General features: G+C 43.2%; 1 protein-coding gene across 1 annotated transcript; it reads left to right on the top strand.

The window, feature by feature from the left end:
- Positions 1-2,682: 2,682 nt before the first annotated feature.
- Positions 2,683-7,646, top strand: fam83c (family with sequence similarity 83 member C; the record flags this gene model as incomplete). Its single annotated transcript, XM_080846748.1, has 4 exons — positions 2,683-3,186; positions 4,015-4,182; positions 4,578-4,702; positions 6,557-7,646. The coding sequence occupies 4 exons, from the start codon at positions 2,683-2,685 to the stop codon at positions 7,644-7,646; spliced, it is 1,887 nt and encodes a 628-aa protein (XP_080702874.1).
- Between the last annotated feature and the right edge of the window lie 16,214 nt (positions 7,647-23,860).

Genomic DNA, 23,860 nt, shown 5'->3' with positions numbered 1-23,860 from the left:
TACTTTTTGTACTTTTATTTGGTTGTGTTCTTCACTCCTCTTGAATAGACTAAGTGCAGAGATTTGTTTCTTTGACTTCTCAGTTCCTTGTTTGGTTTGACGTAGAGATGAAGTAATTGAAGTGAATGAATGAAGTCACTGGGCAAAAAGGTTAGGCTCTACAAATTTAGGACCAGACTTTGTTCAATTATTTTAAACCCTTAAATCCACTCAGTGTGACTTAAAGAAGGCTATATCATTCTATGACATTTTTGCTATATAACTATTAGCCTATCACTGGAGAGGATGCAATCCCAAACCTTTATGTAAATGTCTCCATCAAAGGTCCCTGTGTGTTGCTTTAAGAAGGGTGCTCTGTTGCAGGCCTCAATTGTGTAGTCAGACATTCACGTGGTGTATCAGTTTACCCACAGAATAACAATATTGTTGAGGTGGAGTGTTCCTTTTTCTGTAGAAATTGTCACTGGAGTCTGGTTGATCCTGATTTTTCTGTAGTAAATCCAGTGCCAAGACCCAGTCAGCATCTTTGTATGTACAGTCAAGAGCTTGCACAGAGTCTTACAGACTCAAGAGAAAGGTGAGGACTTGAAAGGGCAGAACTCGATCCATCCTCCATACAATAGAACCTGTTTTTCTCAATAAGAGGAAATGCTGTTTAAATCCCTAGCCACTTGGTGCTATCATAGTAATAATAGTCTAATTACATAATTACAGTATCAAAATTGTAGTCCTTGTGTTGGTGTTTCTCTTTTGATTTTATATAATCTATGGGAATATTTCATATTTTTTTTTACCTGCAAGTACAGCTGCTACTGTCTGCAAAAGATCTAGTTAGTTTTGTAGAAACAAAAGCTTTTCTTTCTTTTGACTATTTTCCCTTGTTCTTATCAGCTCAATCATCTTATGTTCAAACTACGAGAATAACCCACGTTAAGTGCACTGCACCACAATCCATTAGATCCACAATAATTAATCAGACCTCATAAAAGTGACCAAACATTAACAGTGGTTACAACCTAGATATACGTAGCCTAAATATTTATCATATTCTTAACGTTAAACACCAGTCAAGGCACCCTCCTATACACATACCTTTGCTTTCTCTTTTTTAAATCCTTAAGATTAGTAAGATATTTACACTGGGTGCCCGACATGACAAGAAACGTTTCTGTTTGTCCTGAGCTGTGCAGTGTATTCTAACCCACTGTGCTGTTCTATATAGCACTAACATGAGTCCCACAATAGGTGGACCTGAAACTTCTACTGACATAAAGAGGCAGCTTTGGCTGGAGCTTTGTGAACATACTTCTGAGGTGTCAGAACTTGTCAGTCAAGGGCGGCAGCTCTCCAAAGATGGCTCGTCACTTTTTAGATAGGCACACCCTCCTGATTTACCAGTCAAATGATGAGCTAACTAAGGACTATTGCCTCAACTTTATGCTTTGTTTAAGCTTGGTTTTAGGTTTTAGAGAGGCAGAAATTATAATGAATTAACTTGATGTAATTACAATAGACAGCATGACCTTATCGCAATGGCCAGTCTGTACCACACGCTGAATTATGTGCATTTTGGAGGATTTAAGGTGATTTATTAGTAGAAATGAGAGACAGTATTTATAAAAAAAAAATCAGTAGTGTATAATCACCTGTTACTACGAATTGTTGTGTTTTCATTTAGCTTTGAATGAGACCTTATCAACATAGGGAGTGGGTCCTCTTCCAGGAAGTCCAGCATGTTGCGCCATCATGTTTTGTACAAATTAATGGACAAACCTAAACACTGGCACTAGAGAGGGCCTTTTGCATTTGTATGGCACCCGACGGCCACCGTAGCTTCTGCACGCTTGGATAGGGAGAGTTATTCAGTTGGTTGCAATCTGCAGCATAACCGCTAGATGCCACTTAATCCTACATACTGCACCTTTAATGCATTGTAGAGCTAGTAAGCTTACTGTTTTTGAATCAGCCAGTAAAGCAGGTTTTTGACAGGAGAGGCTGTGTGGCACAATAATAAGTCTGTCTAGACCTACCCTTTAGTAATCTGGTAGATTACAGTGTTCCAAAATTGCAAGTGTCAGAGAGGTAGCCTATGTCAGTAGATTTTAAGGTGATGCAGATTTATATATATATATATTTAAAACAAGCATACATGTTAATAGTTAAAAGAATAAGCCTACACGTGAAACGTCTATTAGTCTACTCAAAAGTGTCGACAACTGCAAAAAATGGCAGCCAATCTAATCCGTCTTTGTTCCTTAATAACATTATCCCACGCGACAAAGGGAGGGTGTCCGTGTGGGTACTTATACGAATTTAGGTTGAGCATTCCACTTACCCTGCCTCGGTAAAAACGATTCTGTAGAGACAGTGAAGTGTTTTCATATCTTGTGACTCAGGGGTGGAGCTAGAGCACGCTTTCCACACCGGCAGGTAGATATGCTACAGGTGGGGGAGAAGTTGAGTTCTGTTGAGACTTACCACAGCAACAATACGCGAACCCCATGAGACTGTCACAGACATGACCAGGAACAAGACGAGCGCAGTTGGCCACTTGCTATTGAGCTAGACATTTCAGTGGCCTTCTTGAATTTGGCGTCGTACGGTTTGTTTGTTTGTTTACTTTTTACGACCAATGAGGAGTAACTTATATGTTATATTTCAGTGCTAGTTTACCCTGTAATAATGAGTCATTCGGAAAACCTCCGACCGACTCCACACTCCGGACGTGCTAAAGGTAAACTCGCCACCAGACTGGATGAGGTGAAGAACCCATGGCGACAGACATCTACACTGGAGTTCAGTCACAATGAAGCCGCCAGGTTGGCAACCGATGGTTTGCTCGAGTCGGGGGAGAAGGAGTATCGTAAGGTCCTCGCTGAGGAGAAAGAATTAAGCTTTCTGTCTCCGCTTGACATTCGCTACATTATAGAAAATGCCAACAAGAACTCTTCCCCCGAAAGCAGCAGCAACGGCAATGACAGGGACTTTGACGGAGACACGGTGTCCGAGTTAACTTCGGGGACTTACTTTCCCATGATGTCTGACGACGAGCCACCTATACTGGAATTGGGCTGGCCAGACCCTCCTCACCGGTTTGGACCATCGGAGACACAGATTTACTTTCAGAGAGACAAATCACAAAATATTAAAGATTTTATACGCTCTCTGATTAGTAAAGCGAAGAAAGTAAGCTTTTACCCCTTCCCATGTTTTAACTCATATAGGCCTAATGGGACAGTTGACTGATGTATTGCAATGCAGTGTCTTTTTTGTGGGTTCAATGTAGAATCAGGTGTGTATGTTATATTTACAACGACTGTACCTACGTACAATACCTTCAACAAACGTCCTGAATGACAGACTGTAGCTGATGTATCACTTTAATCACGGAAGTTTTGATGGTGTGTGCTGCAACTTTTCCGTGTATTGTTCCCAGAATAACAACGGTGTTTCCTTGAAAAACAATCATACGACACCACACCTAAACTGTCCCATTCTGTTCTGCTTTTACTGATCTTACTACTGAAGGAATTCATGCATGTACTTGTCTTGCTGCTGCACAAAGACACCCTTTTCACCCCTATCTATTATCAAATATAATGTAAATGTTTTACTTGGTTGGATAATTGACAGTAGTCATATGCTCAACACATCCAGCCATAAACCAGTTGGTTGTTCAATGGCTCAATAACATTTATGTCAATGTTAAGCAACTTAGTTTGTAGGTTGATATATGTTTTTTTGAACTGTTGCATTATGAATCGTAGTGTAGTCTTGGGAGTGTACTAAAATGGAAATTGTGTACACAACCTCATTGTTTGCAGCAGTTTCAACGTTCAACGGTAAATCTTTTCAAAAAGACCAAACTTGTCAGTTTTTGGAACAATGACGGGAATATTTTTTAATTTATTATTTTATAATGCATGCCATCAAAACTACAGTGTAGGCCAATTGCAGTGTTCAGTGTTCAATGCATTCAGTATCCTTGACCCAAACCTCACCTTCCGTTTGCAGGTTATTGCTTTGGTAATGGACGTCTTCACAGATGTAGATTTATTCTGTGACCTTATTGAGGCCTCTAACAAAAGGAAAGTCCCTGTTTATATTCTGCTGGATGAGAAGAACTTGGACTGCTTTTTGGGCATGTGCAACACACTGGAGATTGAGAACTCCCACCTGTCAGTAAGTATTTGTGTTAGGGAATGGATATAAATTATGTCATTTTTTAATTAAATACTTTAAACTTTAATAGAATAAACAGTAAGAATAGAAATTAGACACTGAATATAAAAATGGTCGTATCCCACTGGTGTTCTCATCTGGAATAATACTAACAAGTTGTGCTTAGGCTTATTGTCCTCTCAAGTTGTGTGCTTGCTGGCCTTGCAGCAAATGTGTACATTAATGAGTGTTTGTTTGATTCATCATTCTTTGTACTCATTGTTGTTTCTCTCTCTCTCTCTCTCTCTCTCTCTCTCTCTCTTTCTCTCTCTCACTCTCTCTCTCTCTCTCTCTCTCTCTCTCTCTCTCTCTCTCTGTTTCTCTTTCTCTCTCTCACTCTCTCTCTCTCTCTGCAGAACATGCGAATCCGCACTGTTTGTGGGGACACGTACTGCACCAGAAGTGGGAAAAAGTTCACAGGACAGGTTGAAGAAAAATTCATGATCGTTGACTGCGAGGAAGTCCTTGCTGGCTCCTACAGGTGAGAGCATGCCCAAGGCTCATTCCTCTGCTCCTCAAGCAACCCTCTAGCAGAACTAACCAGTTGCCTTACTGAAGACTTAAAGCAACGCTACTCTCAGCTTCCCACAGTTATATCACACGTGTTTCAGTCGGAAGGACAGGACTGACATTTATGATCATTTATGCTAAACTTGTAAAATAAAAACATAAAAAAGTTTCTAAACTTCATGGTAAAACATAGTTAAACAAAGTATGAAGATCTTCATTCTTTTAGACTGTAAATTGTGGATATTGGAAGTTTATGGTTATGACTTACTACTCAGTGAGTTCTTCTGATCTGTTGAAGCATATTTGCTCTCCTTGCAGTTGTTCGAATCTTATGTAAAGCAGGCTACATCCCCATCATCCACCATTTTGCTGGGCATATTCTCAGAGATGTGTAGGTGTCAGCTGGAGTTCAGACTGCTCCTCTGCAGCGAGAGCTGGGGATTTTCGATGAAAACATGATGATTTGGCATATCAGGGATGCAGTATAAGTAGCAGCACCCGGGGGCTGCCGCTGTAGGCCTCCTCACGGAGTTCCCTTTTCCCTTCTTTACTACTTCAACACTGCAGTGTATTGTTTCTGGATTGTCCTTGTGAGCGAGGGATTAGCAAACATGCATAATTCCTTGATGTGGAGCAGTATTACACTCTGAATCATAGTATTTATATTGTGCAAAGGTGCTTCTAGTGTAAACGTAGCCAGTGTTTGTCAAGGTCTGAGGATGGCTGTTGTGTATATATTAGCTTAGCTCGAGAATCATGTGCTGAATCACATGCCCACAGACGTGTGTGTGTCCAGTTATGATGTGTAGCAGCCATCTTGACAATGCTTGTTTGATTCGGAGGCAGTGTGTCGTTTTAGGGAAAGGAGTGTGTCGAGAGGCAGCCAGGGTTTAACTAGTGGGTGAGAGCGCAAACTGTTCGCTGTGGGCGAGGCTTGTATGGCTGTCTTAAGTGCTTAGTCAGAACAAAGGGTGAAAAGTCAATGTTTCACCTGGTACACCTACAGCACCTGCAATTCAAAGGGAAGCCTGTTAAGTACGCCATTGGCACATCTCTCACATAAAGTTGTGAGATGTAAATATGAGGCGTGAAACAAATGAAAAGTAAACACTCAACTTAGCACTTGGGTCTCGTAAGACATTTGACAGTGCAGTAACAGTAAATCAAGCCACTTCATCCCAAAGTAGTGGAAACACAGCAGCGTCTAAATGCATCCATGGGGTTGGTAATGTTTTCTACACAGTTGGATAGTATTCCAGTAAAGGTTGAATGTGCACTTGTGCCTTTGGTGAATGTTGTTTAACCACACTCCCAGCATGCCACCTTTTAAAGGACAAAGACGCCTGATTCCTTTCCACTGTGTAGTGAGAGCATATCTTTAAGTGTTTCCAGTACCCATATAATGTTTCCTATTTTAGTACATTAATGGACCTACTGTATGTTCCTCAGGGTCTTACAAAGTTCTGCAGATATAGAGTCTGAGTGAAATGAAAGTTCTACTGCAGAGCGTAGTAGAGTTCAGCACTCTTACATTCCATTGAAGGTCATATATTTTCCCTGATGTTGTCTAAACTCCATTAAGGGATTAATGTCAGACATAGCTAAAGTTCTTCAGTTCTATCTGCTCTTTCACTGCAACATTCTGAAATACCGGAGCTGGGCTTTTCAGTTTGTTCAGCTTAAAACAGGACTTAGTTACATAGGACAAGGTTTTTCATAGATTACCACAACCTGTGTTCTTCTGCATGTTAATAAAAGGTGTCTGAAGTGCTTAAACCATAAAGGTGACGGAACTCTTTGTTTTGCTCTGATTCCTTCCCTGTAGCTTCACCTGGTTGTCAGCACAAGTCCACAGCAACATGCTCCTCCACTTCTCAGGCCGAATAACGGAAAGCTTTGACCGGGAGTTCCGCTGCCTCTACGCAGACTCTCAGATCGTTGAGCGTTTCTACAACCCCGACGATGAAGATCTCCCCCACTTCCCGTCTCCGCCCATGTCCATAACCAACATGGGACTTGAATTCCAGCAGGACCGGATAAACCGAGATAGACTCTCGGACCACTCGAGCAGCCAGTCCAGCAGCAGCTTGTCCAGCATCAAGGCTGCACCCGGGAGGCCCGCTGCCACTTACAAGGTCACCCAGGACAAGGCGGAGGCCAACAGCGCCCAGAAAGTGTCAGACAGGCACGGAGGCCAGAGCCAGACACCACAGATCACAGGCGGTCCCCTGATGCGAGGCTCCCCCAACGGCTTCATCCAGAGCCAGAGCCCCATACCCGAGCGCCCTTCCTATGGACCCACTGCTGCCATACCTGAGCGCCCATCCTATGGACCCACTGCTGCCATACCTGAGCGCCCATCCTATGGACCCACTGCTGCCATACCTGAGCGCCCGTCATATGGACCCACCGCTGGCATGGACTGGGCCAGAGCGGGCACACCCGAGTTTCTCAGAGCCAACCTGGGAGGGCCCATCAGCAAGATCCAGTCTCTGGGCCTGTACGACCAAAAGAGCTACTTATACGGCAACAATCCAAAGATTCCTCCCCCAGCAGCCCAGCCCATGGAGAACAAGTTCGCCACCAAACAAACTCCTTCCTCTCTCATTTTCAACAAACTCACGGATCTCTTCACCATGCCCAACAAAGACAGAGATCCCTATGCCTTCAGGAGGTCGCCCACTCAAAGTACAGCCTACGGCGGTCCAGACCTCTCCCAAAATGAGCCGGAAAGTAAACAGGTTTTACCACCCCCTGCCCCCGTCCCGAAAGATAGCCTTGGCAATGAGCACTGGTTGAACCGCGGGGATGAAAAGCGAATGACGCTCGGTCACAGCAAGCTGGACTTGGTCAACCAGTACAACAAGAAGCCCAAGCCAGTGTACAGCCGCTTTGAATTAAAAAGTAACAACTGATCGGAGTGATATATATTTTTTTTTACCCAAAGAGGAAAGCACTCCCTTGGTTGGTGGGAGTGTGCTTTAAAAGGCTGGATGTTGTAGGGGACTGTCTTTGTATGGGTCTTTGTTCTCACAGCTGGAGGAAGACAGAGAGAGACAGAGGACCATACAGTACATACCCAGGTTGTCATGGCTGCCTTTCAGCCTGTTATGTTCACAGCTGACAGCTTCTTTTTTTGTGTGTGTGTGTGAAAGACGTGCCTGTTTGAATACTGTACCAAAAATACTGGTGCAAATATCCTAGGCTGAGAACCATTTTTTCTCTGCAGGACTTAATACTTCATCAGCTTGCATAGCAAATGCATGTTTGACTCGCAAATAATTGGTGTCTTAAAGACGCACCACATCCCTACTACGTACTCTTGTTCTTTTTTTTTTTACAGTATTTATTTTAAAAGATGTTTTCCTACTGGCCAACCGTTTTTCCAACACTCCAGCAATACAGTCAAGAGTACCAAACTGCTAAAATAGCTGCTTCTCTGTTTGTACAGGACGCCATTGATATGAGGCTCATCTTTCCGCTACTCAGTGTTATGGGACGTCAGTTTCCAAGAGTCACGGTCTTCCCAGCGCCCAGTGGTGTTATTTTTAGACATACTGTGATAAGCTAGTAAGACAAGCAAGTGCATTAAGATTGAAATGGGTATAACGTTTGTACTGTGTGTATAGAATTACATTAGAAGGGGAATTGCAATCAAGTAATTAGGCATTGAAAAGCCTATCTATTTTCAATGGCAGTTACATGCCAAATGCCTAGATTGGATCCTCCCTCATTTCTTTTACTACTTCTCCCTGGTAAATACTAAGATGTTACTTAGATGCTCTTGTTACTTCTCTATTAATTTTAACTATGCAGATGCACCGTAGTGGAGAACAGCCACACACAGTTGTGTAAGGTGCTGGTGTCAGTAAGACGGAGAAATCTCCTGATGACATTCATTAAGTATCAACCTTCAAGAGTTAAAGAAAGCAAACTAGTGACTCAGATTTATTATGGACTGAGAATGGTGTGAGGCCCCTCATCTATAGTAACTGTGTTGTCTGTCATGATTATTCTGGAACTGTGTAAGTGTGAGTCATGGAAAAAAATGAGGCTCATAGACAGACAGAAATAAGCCATTTACATCTGGTCGCCACCAATATTGTAGACAGTGTAGATTTTTGTATATGTATGTTGTGTCTTTGGAATATTTAACAGTTTGATGATTATAAGGTAACATAATATTTGTCTACAAAGCAGTAAAATGTATTGTTTTCGCGTTGAATGAATCTCGCAAAATTGCTCAGTAAACCTGTTCCAAGGACACAGATATATGTTTTACAACCATGTGACCTGGAAAAAGCAATAAAACATTTTGAGTAGCATTACCCATTGACTGGAACGTTTACCCTTGTAACAATCATCGACAAGAAATGTTGCTGTATGTGCTGAAAAATAATTTGAGATTGCAGAACTACCAGTGTGATGATGTGAGTAAACAGCCAGAAAGGGTATTTGGAAACCACAGGTCAGCTGATTTCCATCGCAGAACACCCTACAGTACTTCCGCAACTGTACCCTGTCTCTATGCTAGACTTGATCTAAAAAAAGAGGATAAAACAATTACTAATGCAACCTGTACACTTCGCCTGCAGTGTGTGTGTGTGTGTGTTTGTGTGTGTGTGTGTGTGTGTGTGTGTGTGTGTGTGTGTATATAGAGAGAGAGAGGGATACTAGCTGGGCCCTGCCAGCCTAAATCTCATGAGCTCATTCTCGCCGCAGGATATTCTGAACAGAGTGAGAATTGTGGGATGGCGATGCCAGGCCAGAGGGGCAGGGCAGCGGCGCAGCAACAAGAGGCCCAGTCAGCGGCCGTCTACTCACTCACACCAACCAGGAACTCTCTCACATGTCTGTGGGCCCGGCCCCTGCTCTTACAATACCCCTCAGATCCAGTTGCAAGGCCCTGCAGACCACAGAGGGCAGTTTAGGTGCAACCCCAAGCCCCAGTCACTCTCGTGTCTCTGACGTGTCTAATAGATAATACAACGGCAGTCTTGAACAGTCATTTGACTCATGAAAACATGAAACATTTTTGAAATGTCAAGGCAGAATTTGTAAGTGTCTAGTTAAGCGGTTCCTAGTGAAAGCATCCTTAATGCTCGGTGAACAGTGGACAAAGGAATGAGGGGAATTACTGGGTGATTAGGGATTCAGAGAGTCTTGACCTGCTTAGGCAGCCCGTTTTTTTTTTTTTTTAGGACAGAGAGGGTAACTCAACACTAGCTGGTCTTGTTTCAGACTGAGCTGGCATCATTAACCATTCTTGAGGCCTGCTGCATGTGAAAGGCATGGCTACAGTACCACCAAATGGTTATCTCACATGTCGTCTGGCACGGGTAGAGTGGTCTTACTGTGTTTTGGCTGAGTGCTAGTCATACTCAGTATACAAGGGCTCATGTTGAACAGAGGTATTGCTTTACTGTATGTTAAATTCGGTCCATGCAGCCATACTAGAACTCTTGTGCAGACATTTGATCTTTTTCACAAAGTATGTTTAGGTATAAGATGTTCAACAAACATAATAGCAGCATGTGCAATTCTTTAAGGGACTAAGGACAGAACATTTCGAAACAACGTTGCTTGATTTATCTTTTGTGCGGATACAAACTGTACTGTAAGTTTTGTTCTGAGTTTTTATGCTGATGAGTCATGTCAGCAGGGCTATGTTTGATTAGCAAATCATCATGCTTTGCATGATTTTAAAACTACTGGTAGAGCCAGTTGTTAACACTGGTTTTATCTCCTTGGGTGTCGTTTAGTTCCAAGTCACCCTTCAGACGCATCATGTCTGGTTTCATGTGCTTAATATACCAGACAAAAAAAACCTTATTCTCTCTGCTGTGGTTGAATAACAGCATCGATACTGACTACTGAATGACTATGTACGCACATGTTATGAATTGTTTTGATAATCCTTTTCTTCACCTTGTCACCTCACTTACTCATACACCTAATCCTGCTGTGTACAATACACAAGATGTATTTTTAGCAAGTATTCACACTGGCAACAATGGGAGAAAATGAACAACATTGTATCCAGGTGTATATTCTCATAAAAAAATCTTTTACTTTTACGTTTATTTTAATTTTATTCAAAGTCTCTCGTATAGGCATTTTAAGATTAGCCAGATGATTAGGTATGAAGATATCACACTGATGGGTTTATTCATGGCGAATTACATAACATCAGATCCCATCTCCTAATTCGTTTGTGGTGGTGGAGGAGTTTAATTTCTCCTAGATCACAGAAGTAGACACTGAGAGGCAGAGTGAAGCATTTAGCTTTCGTGTTTTCAGATATTAGGCTCTGGCAGCCTGATGGGCAGAATGTAACTACCGAGGCCACAGCCCCGGAAAAAGGAAATGAAAGAGACGACTTGATGGCGCTTCCCTTGTATTGATCGTGCGAGGGGGAGATGGCTGGGCATGAATCATACAATTATTTATGGCACCTGATCTTTCCCAGAGTGCATCAGAGGTTGAGGGTGAGTCATCCGCTGGTGTGGGGACTATGACCAACACTGTTCCTTCAAAGCGCTCTTTGGCATTTTGATAAGATTCTCCTACTTGATAGAGGATGTGAGACATAATGATAAGGTACCCTCATGACGATAGTCTGTCGTTTTACAAAGATAATTAGATGATATGTTTTTTTTTTTTTAATTGGTCCATGTCAACAAGTGCGATGACTAACTGAGTGACAAGTACACTACTGCAACATATCAAATGGCTTACTGCAACTATGTGGCCAAACCTGTTGGTCATACTCTGAGGGTATCGCTTTTCACAACGCTGAGTATTCAACACTAAGTGATTCATCTGACAAGTTGTCAAAGCCCAGCACTAATCTACGCAGAGGCGGTCACTGTCAGCCTGCAGAATACACATACACACGCACGCACTCACACACACACACACACACACACACACACACAAACACACACACACACACACACACACACACACACACACACACACGCTGTGCTCTGTTTGCATGCTGCTTTCCTCTGCTTCTGTTTCTGACCCACATAGGGTCCTTAGTGTCTCTTAATGTGGAGGGGGCTTCTCATGAAAATGTGGAAATGGTTATTGCTGCTGTAAACAGACCTCATGGAGCACAGCATTTAGGGTGTCCAAACATTGTTTGAATGATTTGCTTTGCATGAACCAGAAACATTTCAGGACATTTCCAAAGTGTTTCTGCTGGTTGTGGCACGTTGGTCTGAAAGTTTTTGACACAAACATTTTTGAGCAGGGAAAGTTGACAAATGTGTATCTAATTATACCTGTCCAACACACATTCTAACAATCCAGACCTTTTTTAAAAAAAAGTTCACAACCCCAAGAGAAAGTGACTTTTAAATCTTACCCCAGACCAACACTGGCCATCATGTTTTAAAAACGGTCACTAACTCAATGTGACTGTTGACAGAAAGCTGGTAATGTTTTATCAATTTTTAGACATGACACTCTACTCACCAGTTAGTCAACAATATGTCTTATAGAATTGGCATAGAATAAGTAGGCTACCTCACATATGGTGTATAACCAGCATATTATGTACACATTTAAAAAAGAGGCAGATAGATCAGTGTCACCAAATCCATCTGCCTCTTATTAACCTGTGGCTACTCTTCTCTTTCCAGCAGTGGGTTGCAAGGCCTGTACCAGTTATGAAGAGTTAATACAAATAGGCATGGCTTTGGTCCGATTTATCATTATGGTCATACTCCATGTTATTATTCATTATGGTCATACTCCATGTCTCCATGTTATTAATTATTATGGTCATTCTCCATTTTAATTATCGTTATGGTCATACTCCATTTTAATTATCGTTATGGTCATACTCCATGTTATTTATCATTATGGTCATACTCCATGTCTCCATGTTATTTATTGTTATGGTCGTACTCTATGTGACTATGCTATTCTTTCTTAGAACATGACTCACAGTTGCATAATTTGGACCACTTTCACCACCTATGTTTCATTAGCAGCGTCAAGGAATATGTGTTGGATGTTAAGCTTCTGACACCAGCCTTGAGGCAGAAAGGTGGGGAAGGCTGTACAAATCAAGGACACGCCGTCGGCACAGCACGCTAGACATACCCTGGAATGTGTGCAGCGAGCGAAATATCTGTATTTGCTTGCTTGCTTGTAAGCAACACAGTTTGGGCTCCTTTCTCCTTTATCTCTCCAAGCAATTCCCACACTAAGCACTTCAAAGGTAATTAAATATTAATCTAATTAAGTCGGCTTTGTTTTGAAATGGTCAGTGGTGGGAGTTCTTCTGCACAAGACCACCGGGCAGCCTCTGTTTTTGTTTGTTTCTTTGCTTTGCCTAGCCTTTGTTTGTTTGTTCTTTTTTTTGTATTGTTTGTAAGGTTACTTGTGTTTGTTTGTTTGAGTATTATGCTAGTTTTATGAAATCCTCCCGTTGGGGCCTCTACCTCTGGTTTCTATGGTGATATTTCAGAATTCCACAAAGCCACATTGTATACCTGATGATCCATTCTGCAACAGTGACACCCTGTGGTTTGACGGGGAGGTAGTAGGGATGGGAAGGGTGATGGTGTCTCTGTCTGCGTCTGCGTCCGCATCTGTGTCTGTGTCTGTGTCTGTGTCTGCCTGTGTCTGTGCCTGTGCCTGTGCCTGTGCCTGTGCCTGTGCCTGTGCCTGTGCCTGTGCCTGTGCCTGTGCCTGTGTCTTTCTGTGTCTGTGTCTGTGTCTGTGTCTGTGTCTGTGTCTGTGTCTGTGTCTGTGTCTGTGTCTGTGTCTGTGTCTGTGCCTGTGCCGGTGTCTGTGTCTGTGTCGGTGTCTGTGTAAGGCCCACCTGAGAATAATGACAATCTGGTGAATAGTTTTTGACCCTTCATAACTATTCAATTCAATTCAATTCAATTCAATTCAATTCAATTCAATTTTATTTGTATAGCGCCATAACAATACAATTGCCTCTCGGCGCTTAACAGAGCCCAGAGCCTGAACCCCCTTAGTGCATGCACAACGGCAACAGGGGCAAGAAAAAACTCCCTGTTAGGCAGGAAGAAACCTTGAGCAGAACCACGGCACATAAGGGGGGACCCATCTGCTTGAGGTCGGCCGGGTGGAGACAGGAAGGTGGGAAGGGGGAAGGGGGGAAGGGGAAGGGTAGTGTGGCAGAAGGGGAAAGGAAGCAACAGGGGCAATACACAGCCAGCATTTGGTCACTGGACATGTGTACATACATCTGGTGGTAAATACATGATACAGACAAGACCAGATTACTGTGGCAATAGGGTTACTGTTACAGGGGTAGGGGATGTAGGGACAGAGAAACATTTCGGTGGAGGCAGTAATGTATATTGTACATAAATGCTAGCATAGGGTATTGGGTAGAGTAGGTGTACGGCAATGCAGTGGCAGTGGGTGCGGTTGGCCGAGGGTTTCTCTAGGTAGACCAGGTAGAGAGACTACGTGCAGAGTGGTGGGGGTGGGGAGGGAAAGTTCCACATCCATCAGCGATTGGAACACGCCTGGCTCCGGGGAGGCAGTGGACCTTGCAGGGGCCGCTTGTTGAAGGGGGGGGTGTGGACATCTCGGACCATGGAGCTGCCGATGACCAGGGTGGGGGTCGTCACATCCAGCGGGAGAAGTCGTCAAGGGGATGATGACTGAGTTGAGGGCCCAGGATGGGGAGCAGGGCGGCGTGGGCGATGCTCTGGAGCCGGTCTGCAGGGGCGTTTCGGGGCGGGCTGAGGAGGGGAGTAATCAGGCCCAGGAGGCTCCTCCTGATCCATCTAACAAACAGGAAATGACGAATCAGTCTGCAGGTCTGTTAGTCGGGAATCAGCACGAACAAACACACAGATGAATCATTTCACCAACCAGGGACATGTCATCTGTGTGTCGGTTTGCCTGTTGCATATTGCAATACTTAGATATGTTTAGTTTTTCTGGCATTGAACATTTTGTTTTTTGTTGTGATCTGTTTGCCGGGGCCGTACATGCATCCACTCGGCAAACAGGAAACACATTTGATGTTGCGGTACTAAATTACAAGTAGGAATTTAATTTGTTTTTTGTTGTGATCTGTTTGCCGGGGCCGTACATGCATCCACTCGGCAAACAGGAAACACATTTGATGTTGCGGTACTAAATTACAAGTAGTAATTTAATTTGTTTTTTGTTGTGATCTGTTTGCCGGGGCCGTACATGCATCCACTCGGCAAACAGGAAACACATTTGATGTTGCGGTACTAAATTACAAGTAGTAATTTAATTTGTTTTTTGTTGTGATCTGTTTGCCGGGGCCGTACATGCATCCACTCGGCAAACAGTAAACACATTTGATGTTGCGGTACTAAATGCAAGTAATATTTGAATTTGTGTTCGGATATGTCTGGGTGGCTGGTACAGCAGGTGATTGGTTTGTTGGCGCGGTTACTTTTGGCTATATGATGCACTAAAGAGGAATGTCTTAAGTCTTGATTTGAATATAGGCACGGTGTCTGCAGCTCTGATGGAGGCAGGGAGATTGTTCCAGAGGAGAGGAGCTTGGTAGCTAAATGCTCTCCCTCCTATTGTGGTCTTTGATATTCTTGGAATTACCAGGAGGCCTGCACTCTGGGAACGGAGCAGCCTTGGAGGGCAATAGGGGACAACTAATTCCTTGAGGTAGTTTGGAGCCAGATCGTTTAGGGCTTTATATGTTAGCAGGAGTACTTTGAAGTCGATTCTACTTTTAACGGGGAGCCAGTGCAAAGAAGCGAGTACCGGTGAGATGTGTTCATATTTTTTAGTTCTGGTGAGTGTACGAGCAGCAGCGTTCTGTATAAGTTGGAGGCTCTTTATTGTGTTGATGCTGCATCCGGACAGGAGAGCATTACAATAATCGAGGCGGGAAGTAATAAATGCGTGGATTAGTTTTTCTGCATCTTGGAGGGATAGGACTTTTCTAATTTTGGCAATATTGCGTAAATGAAAAAATGATGTCTTTGAGATCTGTTTTATGTGTGAGTCAAGTAGGAGGTCTTGGTTGATAGTTACACCAAGGTTTTTGATGTTAGTGTTGGGTGTTGGGAAGCCATTGAGTGTGGGTAAATGGGTAGATAGTGTAGTTCTCAGTTGATCGGGGCCTACAAGCATAACCTCAGTTTTATCAGAGTTGAGGAGCAGGAAGTTGCTAGTCATCCAAGATTTTACATCATGGAGGCAAGCTTCTATCTTGGGTAGATGTACAATTTCATCAGGTTTCATTGATAGGTAGAGTTGGGTGTCGTCAGCATAGCAATGGAAGTTAATGCCATGTTTCCTTATGACAGCACCTAAGGGTAGCATATAGAGGGAAAAAAGCAGTGGTCCAAGGACAGAGCCTTGTGGGACACCGTAGCTTACTCTGGTGTGATTTGACGACTTCTCATGGACATGAACAAATTGATGGCGATCAGAGAGGTAAGATCTAAACCAAGATAGGGCACAACCTTTGATGCCAACGTGATGTTCAAGTCTCTGTAACAGGATCAGATGATCTATAGTGTCGAAAGCAGCACTAAGGTCTAGGAGAACTAATATTGAGGTGCACCCATGATCAGATGCGATTAGTAGGTCATTTAAGACTTTGACTAAGGCCGTTTCAGTACTGTGGTGGGCCCTAAAACCGGATTGGAGGGTTTCTTCAATTTTATTTTGATGTAGAAAAGAAGTAAGTCGCTTAGCAACTAGTTTTTCAAGTATTTTTGACAGAAAAGGAAGGTTAGATATGGGTCTATAGTTAGCGAGATTATCAGGATCAAGGTTAGGTTTTTTAAGAGATGGTTTTATCACTGCTATTTTGAAAGATTGTGGGACGTAGCCTGAGATAAGTGAGTTATTCATTACATTGAGCAATGTCTCACTTAGTAAGGGAAGTGCATGTTTAAGTAATTTTGTGGGGATAGGATCTAGTAGGCACGTTGATGATTTAGATGAGAGGATCAGGGAGTTTAATTCAGGGAGGTCGGTGGGTGCGAAGAATTCAAGGATAGCACCCGGTTGAAGTGGTGTTACCTTGGCGCATGTTGGAGGGGGTGTAGGGTCACAGAGGGGGAGAAAGCTTTGGATTTGTTCTCTTATTTTAAGGATTTTATTATTGAAAAAGGTCATGAAATCATTACCACTAAAGATGATGGGAACCGAATGTTCGATTGTGTTGTGGTTTTTTGTTAGCCTAGAAATAGTGTTAAATAAGAACTTTGGGTTGTTTTTATTACTATCAATCAATGAAGAATAGTAAGCTGATTTCGCCTCAGAGAGTACACGTTTATATCTTAGGAGACTATCCTTCCACGCCATGAGAAATACCTCAAGTTTGGTGGAGTACCATTTTTTTTCTAGTTTTCGTGTGGTTCGTTTGAGTGCACGAGTCTGATCAGTGTACCATGGGGCTAGTTTTTTCAGTTTTCTTAATCTCTTTTTCAGTGGTGCAACAGCGTCGAGGGTTGAATGCAACGCATGCGTGACGCCTTCAGTAAATAGGTCGATATAAGGTGGGGAAGTGCATATGCCATTTACTTTGCCAGCGGTAGGAGCTGAAGTGAGGGCGACGGGTAGTTTTGATATAAATTCCGCAGTAGTCCTGTCGGATAGACAACGGCTGTAGAAGTGTGTAATTTCCGATGTTGGACGGAGTTCTAATTTCATATTAAATGTAATTAGGTGGTGGTCCGAGAGGGTAGTATTTTGGGGTAGAGCTATAGCATATCTGAATGTGTGTATGGCACTACATATGGTTAATGTATTAATATGACAAGCAACCCTATAGTGGAACTTGAAATCCTATGACATTTTCTATATCTTTTTCTAAACCTGATTGTTCAAATCCTTGATTGTGATTGGCTAAAAGCCGTTGTAAAATCCAGCATTACCTTACAATTTGACCTGATTACATTCCATATTACTGCGCAGCGAATGGCAAGGCATTCATATAGCGCATTTCATACCCAGTGTTCCATCTGGCTGTTGCGTTGCTTCAAGGGTTGCGTGGCAACGATTTATTTAGGAACTATAATTTTTAGTGGCGGAAGAATGACGGTTTATCATTAAACTATTGTTTCTTAAATTGAATTGTCTTTATTTATGAAACCATATCAAATATGTGTAGTAACAGGTTTAGAAAAGCAATAAGCCCCTCGAGTCCGTGCTTTGCGCTGATTTTAGAACAGGTAAGGGGGTTTAACGGCACTCCGCTTCGCGTCGTGCCTAACAACTCCCTTACCTGTTCTAAAATCAGCGCAAAGCACGGCCTCTTGGGGCTTATTGCTTAAATCTATTTACTTATATATGTACAGGTTGACCTTTTTCTTTTTCTTTTCATAGCATTCAGTGGAGCATTTAATTGGGTCACTGGCATAGATGAGACATTTTTATGGATCGCTTTGTAATTGTTAGAGCCTAGTGTGTTTGGCGGGCGTTTCGGTGCCAATGCGAACAGCCAAGCGGCACTGCTCAGGCGGCACTGATGACTAATGGCACAGATAGAGGCTCCAGACATGGCACCATTTACAAATTTCAGCTAGAATCTCTGTCAGGGATTCTTAGTGATAAGAAGCGCCTCTCTCCTTAAGCTTTGTTTTGGCTTTGCCTTGTTGTATTGGTTTCAACTGCATTAGCTTTTCCCTTTATCAAATAATCTTTCGATTGGAGTAAAGTGTTTTATTGTGCACTGATACATCACATCGAGATTTTGTGTGTTTAGATGGAGTGATCTCGACAGAGGAAAAGGTCTCATGGGAGCATAATGTTGTTATTTTGTAACATGGCAGGTAATCTATAACATCTCAGTGTATTCTGTTATGAAACCCTTGTTAAAGAATTGAAACTGGTTTCGTGTGTATGCCGGATATATTGTCCTTTTGAGCATGTTCTGTTTTTGGTCATGGCGTTAGGAACAGGTTTTCTTAACTCTACATCTTCATCCATCATCATACTACAGCTTCTCTGCATGCAACATGTCAGTTTAGTCTCTTTAAGCAGAGAGACATGCTGGCAACAGGTGCATTAACAACCTTTTCCCCTGTCCAACACCCCCCTCACAACACAGCCCCCCCCCCCCCCCCCCCATCTCGAATCATGTAACTGTTTAAAAAAAAAAAGGCAGACATAAAAACCTTGCAGGGTGCAGTTATGCTACAAATTTAAATAACTTTGGGTCACAAAATGAATATTTTGCGAAGAACTTGCATATAAGTCAGCCATGATAATCCTGACCTAAAAAACATCCCTCCTATTCAAACATCTCTTGTGCTGTTTGTAATGACATAAAGGTATTACCGCACTGAGAAATGTCAGGTTGTAATGCCTAAAAATGCACGGACGGATGCGCACAGGAATATCCAAAACCATTGCACTGTTTCATCAACACACATTTCTTAGCTTTTTAACAAAATAATAGCTAAAATAGCTGATTTGACATTGATTTTTTTATATTTCAGCCATGTGTATATTCTCCACCTATTGTGTTCTTTTAAAGGGGGTAACGTCCGTCGAGCACATTGCTCATGACATTACCCACTCAAGACTGGTGACCTTTCAGAGCCTGGAGGGGAGGCTGCATGAGGAACAGGAAATTAGCCAGGCAGGGCTGGCTATCTCCTTCCATTAGACATGTGGAACTCCAGGAAATCACCTTATTGTCTCCCGGAGCTGAGGTGAGTCACCCTCATGCTGGGCATTGATGTTTATTGGGGTGGAGTGCTGCTTCTCTGACTGCCCCCCCCCCCCCCACCCACCCACCCACGCCTCTCCTCTGCCCTCACCACCACCATCACCCATCCACCCACCCGCCCCCGGTGTCCAGCTCTTTCCCTTCAGATCACAGCCATCTGTCTACAAGGTCCACATTTCAACCCTGCCTTTGATTATGCAGAGACATATGCCCGAATATTTCCATAGGCCCCGGGGCTCGAGTGGCCTGTCACAGTTGCTCGTGTGTAAGTGTGTGTGTGGAAGCGGGCCTCCACCGCTGCCGCCTCCGCCACCGTGTAGCCGGCTGAGCGCCGCTGAAGTGTGACAGTTTCCGCATGAGTTTAAAAAAAAGCTGGAAGGTGGAAGGAGGAGGGGAGCTGATGACACTTTCTGTCAGCCTCTCCCTTTCCGGGGGGAGATTTATCCCCTGCAGCGTTGGGGGTGAGAGGACAGGAGAGTAGAGGAGAGGAGGGCCCTTAAAGACTCCTCACTCTGCCGCGCGCCTGTCCCTTGTGGCTGGCTATCTACTTACCCCTCAAACTCCTCCTCAGATTATTCTAACACTCCCAAAACAGACGTTCCAAAAGGTCAGATGCGAAGGTGCTCATTACATGTTTCTCTTACCGTAAATTGTGACACATCGCACTGAAACATATAGACCAGTGGTTCTTAACCTTTTTGGAGGTACTGAACCCTGCAAGCTTCATTAGTGCATTCGCCGAACCCTTCGTAATTTGAAAAATAAAATATGATTTTTTCAAAACGTAGGTATGTATAAAAACGCCCCGACATTGCTAGTGTGAACCGGGCTATACTGTGTGTGTCTTGACCCCTGCCGAACCCCTGAAAGTGACTCAACGAACCCCTGGGGTTCGATCGAACCCAGGTTAAGAACCACTGATATAGACCATAGGGTGTCAGTCAGCAAGACTGATGACCTACATTATTACACATTTTTTTTAAAAGACAGAGCTTTTAAAATGTAATTCAGTCCCATCTGGATTGGTTGTTCATTAAGAATGGTTTATTTCCCTGGCAAACTAAAGAGATGGCGCATTACCCTTCAGTCCATCCGTGCCGTTCTTCTTGCCTACTACCGAGCGCATCCTTTAATTGAGGTGCCATTTCTGCTTCCACCTCCTGCACCTCGGGGCAGCTCATGCTTCCTGATGGTGCTGAGGAGGAAAATAAAAGCTCTGATAACTCTCCACGTAATTGAATTGGTTTCATCCAGTCTATTGATTTTATTACTCAGGGCTTTGCGCATACCCTTACGTTTGTGTCATCCGAGTGGTTTCAAATGCCAGGTATGACATCAGCAAGCACCAGTAACCATCTGGCACAGGGGACCGTGGTCACAGGTAAACAGACCAAATAAAAGCATTTCCTGGTCAGGAAGGCCAGCTCAAATGACAGGGGAAATGCTCTCTTGGTGATGTAACAAGAAGCCCAACCTGCTTCCTATATGCTCATGTAACCCTGTTGCCTCATCTGAGTCACAACTGACCGACCTCCATCTTGAATCCCATATTTGAATACATGTCACAAAGCAATTATTGCAATTAGTATTTAAAAAAACAGGTAGTTGTCCTGTTATTGCGATGTTTGATCATTTGTGTTGTGAGAGGCTATACGGAGGGCTTATGAAATACATACACACCAGAAAATGGAACATGACCTACAAAAGATGATAAGTAGGTAACACATGTGCAGAATTAGAAGGTGCGAGGGAGATAGGGAGGAAAGACAGGCTCTTTCTCACATCAGATGCTGTTTATCAACACTGACTGGTTGGCAACTGTGTGCGCACAGTCAGAAACGGCACAGAGGGGCCTAGGCCTGGTAATACAGTATGAGTCACTGTTCGATGCCCTGCACACAGCAATCAAGAGAAGGTAATACACAGGAGAAAAAAATGAGGCTTTGTGGAATGAAGGCGAGCTACACATGAAGTGTTCTCTGTTGTCAACTAATAGCCTTGAATTTGAGCAATACAGTGGGTTTCTTTTGTAATTATTGTTTGAACACATTTCTCTTCTTGGATACATGTAATCCTTGTGGCACTATTCCAACCCTTGTGTGACCAAACAATTGATGTTCAGAGCGTGCTAGAATTTCTAATTTGTTTTTATCACTACATCTACTTTTAAATGTGTATCAGGAAAATTGGCCGATTTAGTCCTGTTTCACACAGGCAGGCATTGAAGCAACACAGAGGTTACACAATGCTCTCTTCCATGAAATTATGTTTGATCCCCTTGGAGTGTGAACAAGAGCTATTAGCACCCAATGAATAACATTTGAGTCCCCCTCCAGAAATAAACTGAATATCATTATTACATAAAGAAGTTTGAGTTCACTACAAGTAAATGATTTCCTTTCTTACACCTGAGGAGGGAGGTACTTCTTTAGGTGACGATGAATGATAAGACAACACAGTCCTACCTGATCACTCAGTAGTATTATAGTGTATTCTAATTTTCATCATTAGATTGCCTGTTTTTTTAAATACATTTTTGTGTCTTTTCAGTGTTTTTCTTTTGTACCTGTATTAATGGATGTAACTGTTTTGTTAAAGTTTGTAACTGTTTTCTTAAGCTGTTTTCTTAAAGCACCTTGTCACTTTTAATGAAAAGTGCTGCAACTAAAAGTGGAGGCTCACCGAAGAAACGGAGCTGAAGCCTTTCCGCTGGACACCCATTTGACCCGGATCTGACGCTAACGCCCTGACCACAAGATTCCCTTTATCTCTCCTTCTAGGTCTTGACTGGCCTGATCCTGGCTCATAATGGCCTTGTTCTGCTATCGCCGTGCCGACAGCAGTCCGTATGGCAGCAGGAGAATGTGTTCTGCTCCGGCACTCTGCGGTTCCAGATGGAAGGGGTGTGATATTCAGATCTCCCCTGCTGCTCGCCTTGGAAGCTTTAGGCTACATCCTGCCATTCTCGCAGCATGGAGTGGGGCTGGCTGCCTCCGGGAGAAGGGAGAGGATCTGCAGATTGTGACCCAGATAGAGAGCATCGTCCTGGGCACTGGACCAGTGTCTGTCTCCCTGAGTTCCTGTTCTTGACCCTGCATGTGCCAGACCTGTGTGACACACATAATGAAAGCCTCTGTGTTTGCCATACAGTACAGTACAGTACAGTGCTCATGAAACACACAAAATAGTGATTTTTTACAATTGTACAATTTCATCGTAAGTGCCTCTTTAAGGTTTACTTTATTATTTATTCTAGTCTCCAAACTATTATGCTGTGTGCAAGAGGGAAAAAGCCACACATGGACCACAAAATGGTGTACTCTGAGATACATTTTGCACAGTTCTCATCTCTCAACAATACCTTGTTTAATGTTATGCATGACCAAATTATTCTACACAGCAAATTTCCAAAGAGTCATGGTATCTCGTGACAACAGAATACACCCAAGCCTCAGCTGACCTCTACATGGTCTCAAACCCATCTGTCTATGGAGAGTGTAAGGTGTGGTAGGCGTTCAGCTGGCATTAGTACATGCTGACATGGGAGCTTCCGAAAGCTGTGTCAACGGGCCAAGTGGTGCATTCCCATATACTCACTTGTTTTATCTGGCATATGGCAGACTGGACTGACCCACTGGGTAGGTCACCAAAAGGGGCGTCTGCACTTCCTGGACAGCCATGGACAGTCCCAGTGATGTGGCATCGGGGATTAACCTGCTGAGACTATCCATTTGCAGATGGGCATCCTGCCACATCAAAGAGATGCACAGCATTCATGTAGATTCAAGTCATGAAGAAAAAACACTGCTTCATTGATTAATGTTCCACACCTCCTACGGTGTGAAAGGAAACCATGTGTAATAATTTTTTGTCTGGCTATCTTGCTTTCCTCCACTGGGCCTCCCAGCCACGGCTTCTGTTGCTCTCCATTGTCATGATCCCTCTGAAATCTGTGAGTCTGCACAGTCTAGACGACGCTGATATGGTTCAGAACACGGGAATAGATGGGTGCATTGCTAACTTGAAGTTTTTTTGTGTGTGTGTGTGTGTGTATTTTAGTTTGTTTCTCCGACATATTATTACAAAAACCAATACACCCTGTTAGTCTGTACATTTGGCTAGATACCCACAGTCCAACTCTTGCTGCCAAATTTCTGTGTCTGTGTGGCATGGGGAAGGATGCCCTAGTTCTCAAAAATATCTTCTACCTGTCCCTTCAATTTCCTGTACATGAACGTACCCAGGTCATTTTTAATGAGTACTATATCAACTGTATCACTATATATCAATCAATCAAAACCCAGGTCACATGGTTAATCAATTTTGGGTTGTTTACTCTATTTTACGCTGAAATGTTTGTTTATTATGTCACCTTTGTTAAGCATATAGGTAGAAGCCATCCTTGCAGTTGATGGAACCCCCCCCTAAGTCTGATCATTA

This window comes from Sprattus sprattus (genome assembly GCF_963457725.1).
Source record: "Sprattus sprattus genome assembly, chromosome: 10".
NCBI classification, from domain to species: Eukaryota; Metazoa; Chordata; class Actinopteri; order Clupeiformes; family Clupeidae; genus Sprattus; species Sprattus sprattus.
This window is presented reverse-complemented; position numbering and strand designations above follow the sequence as displayed.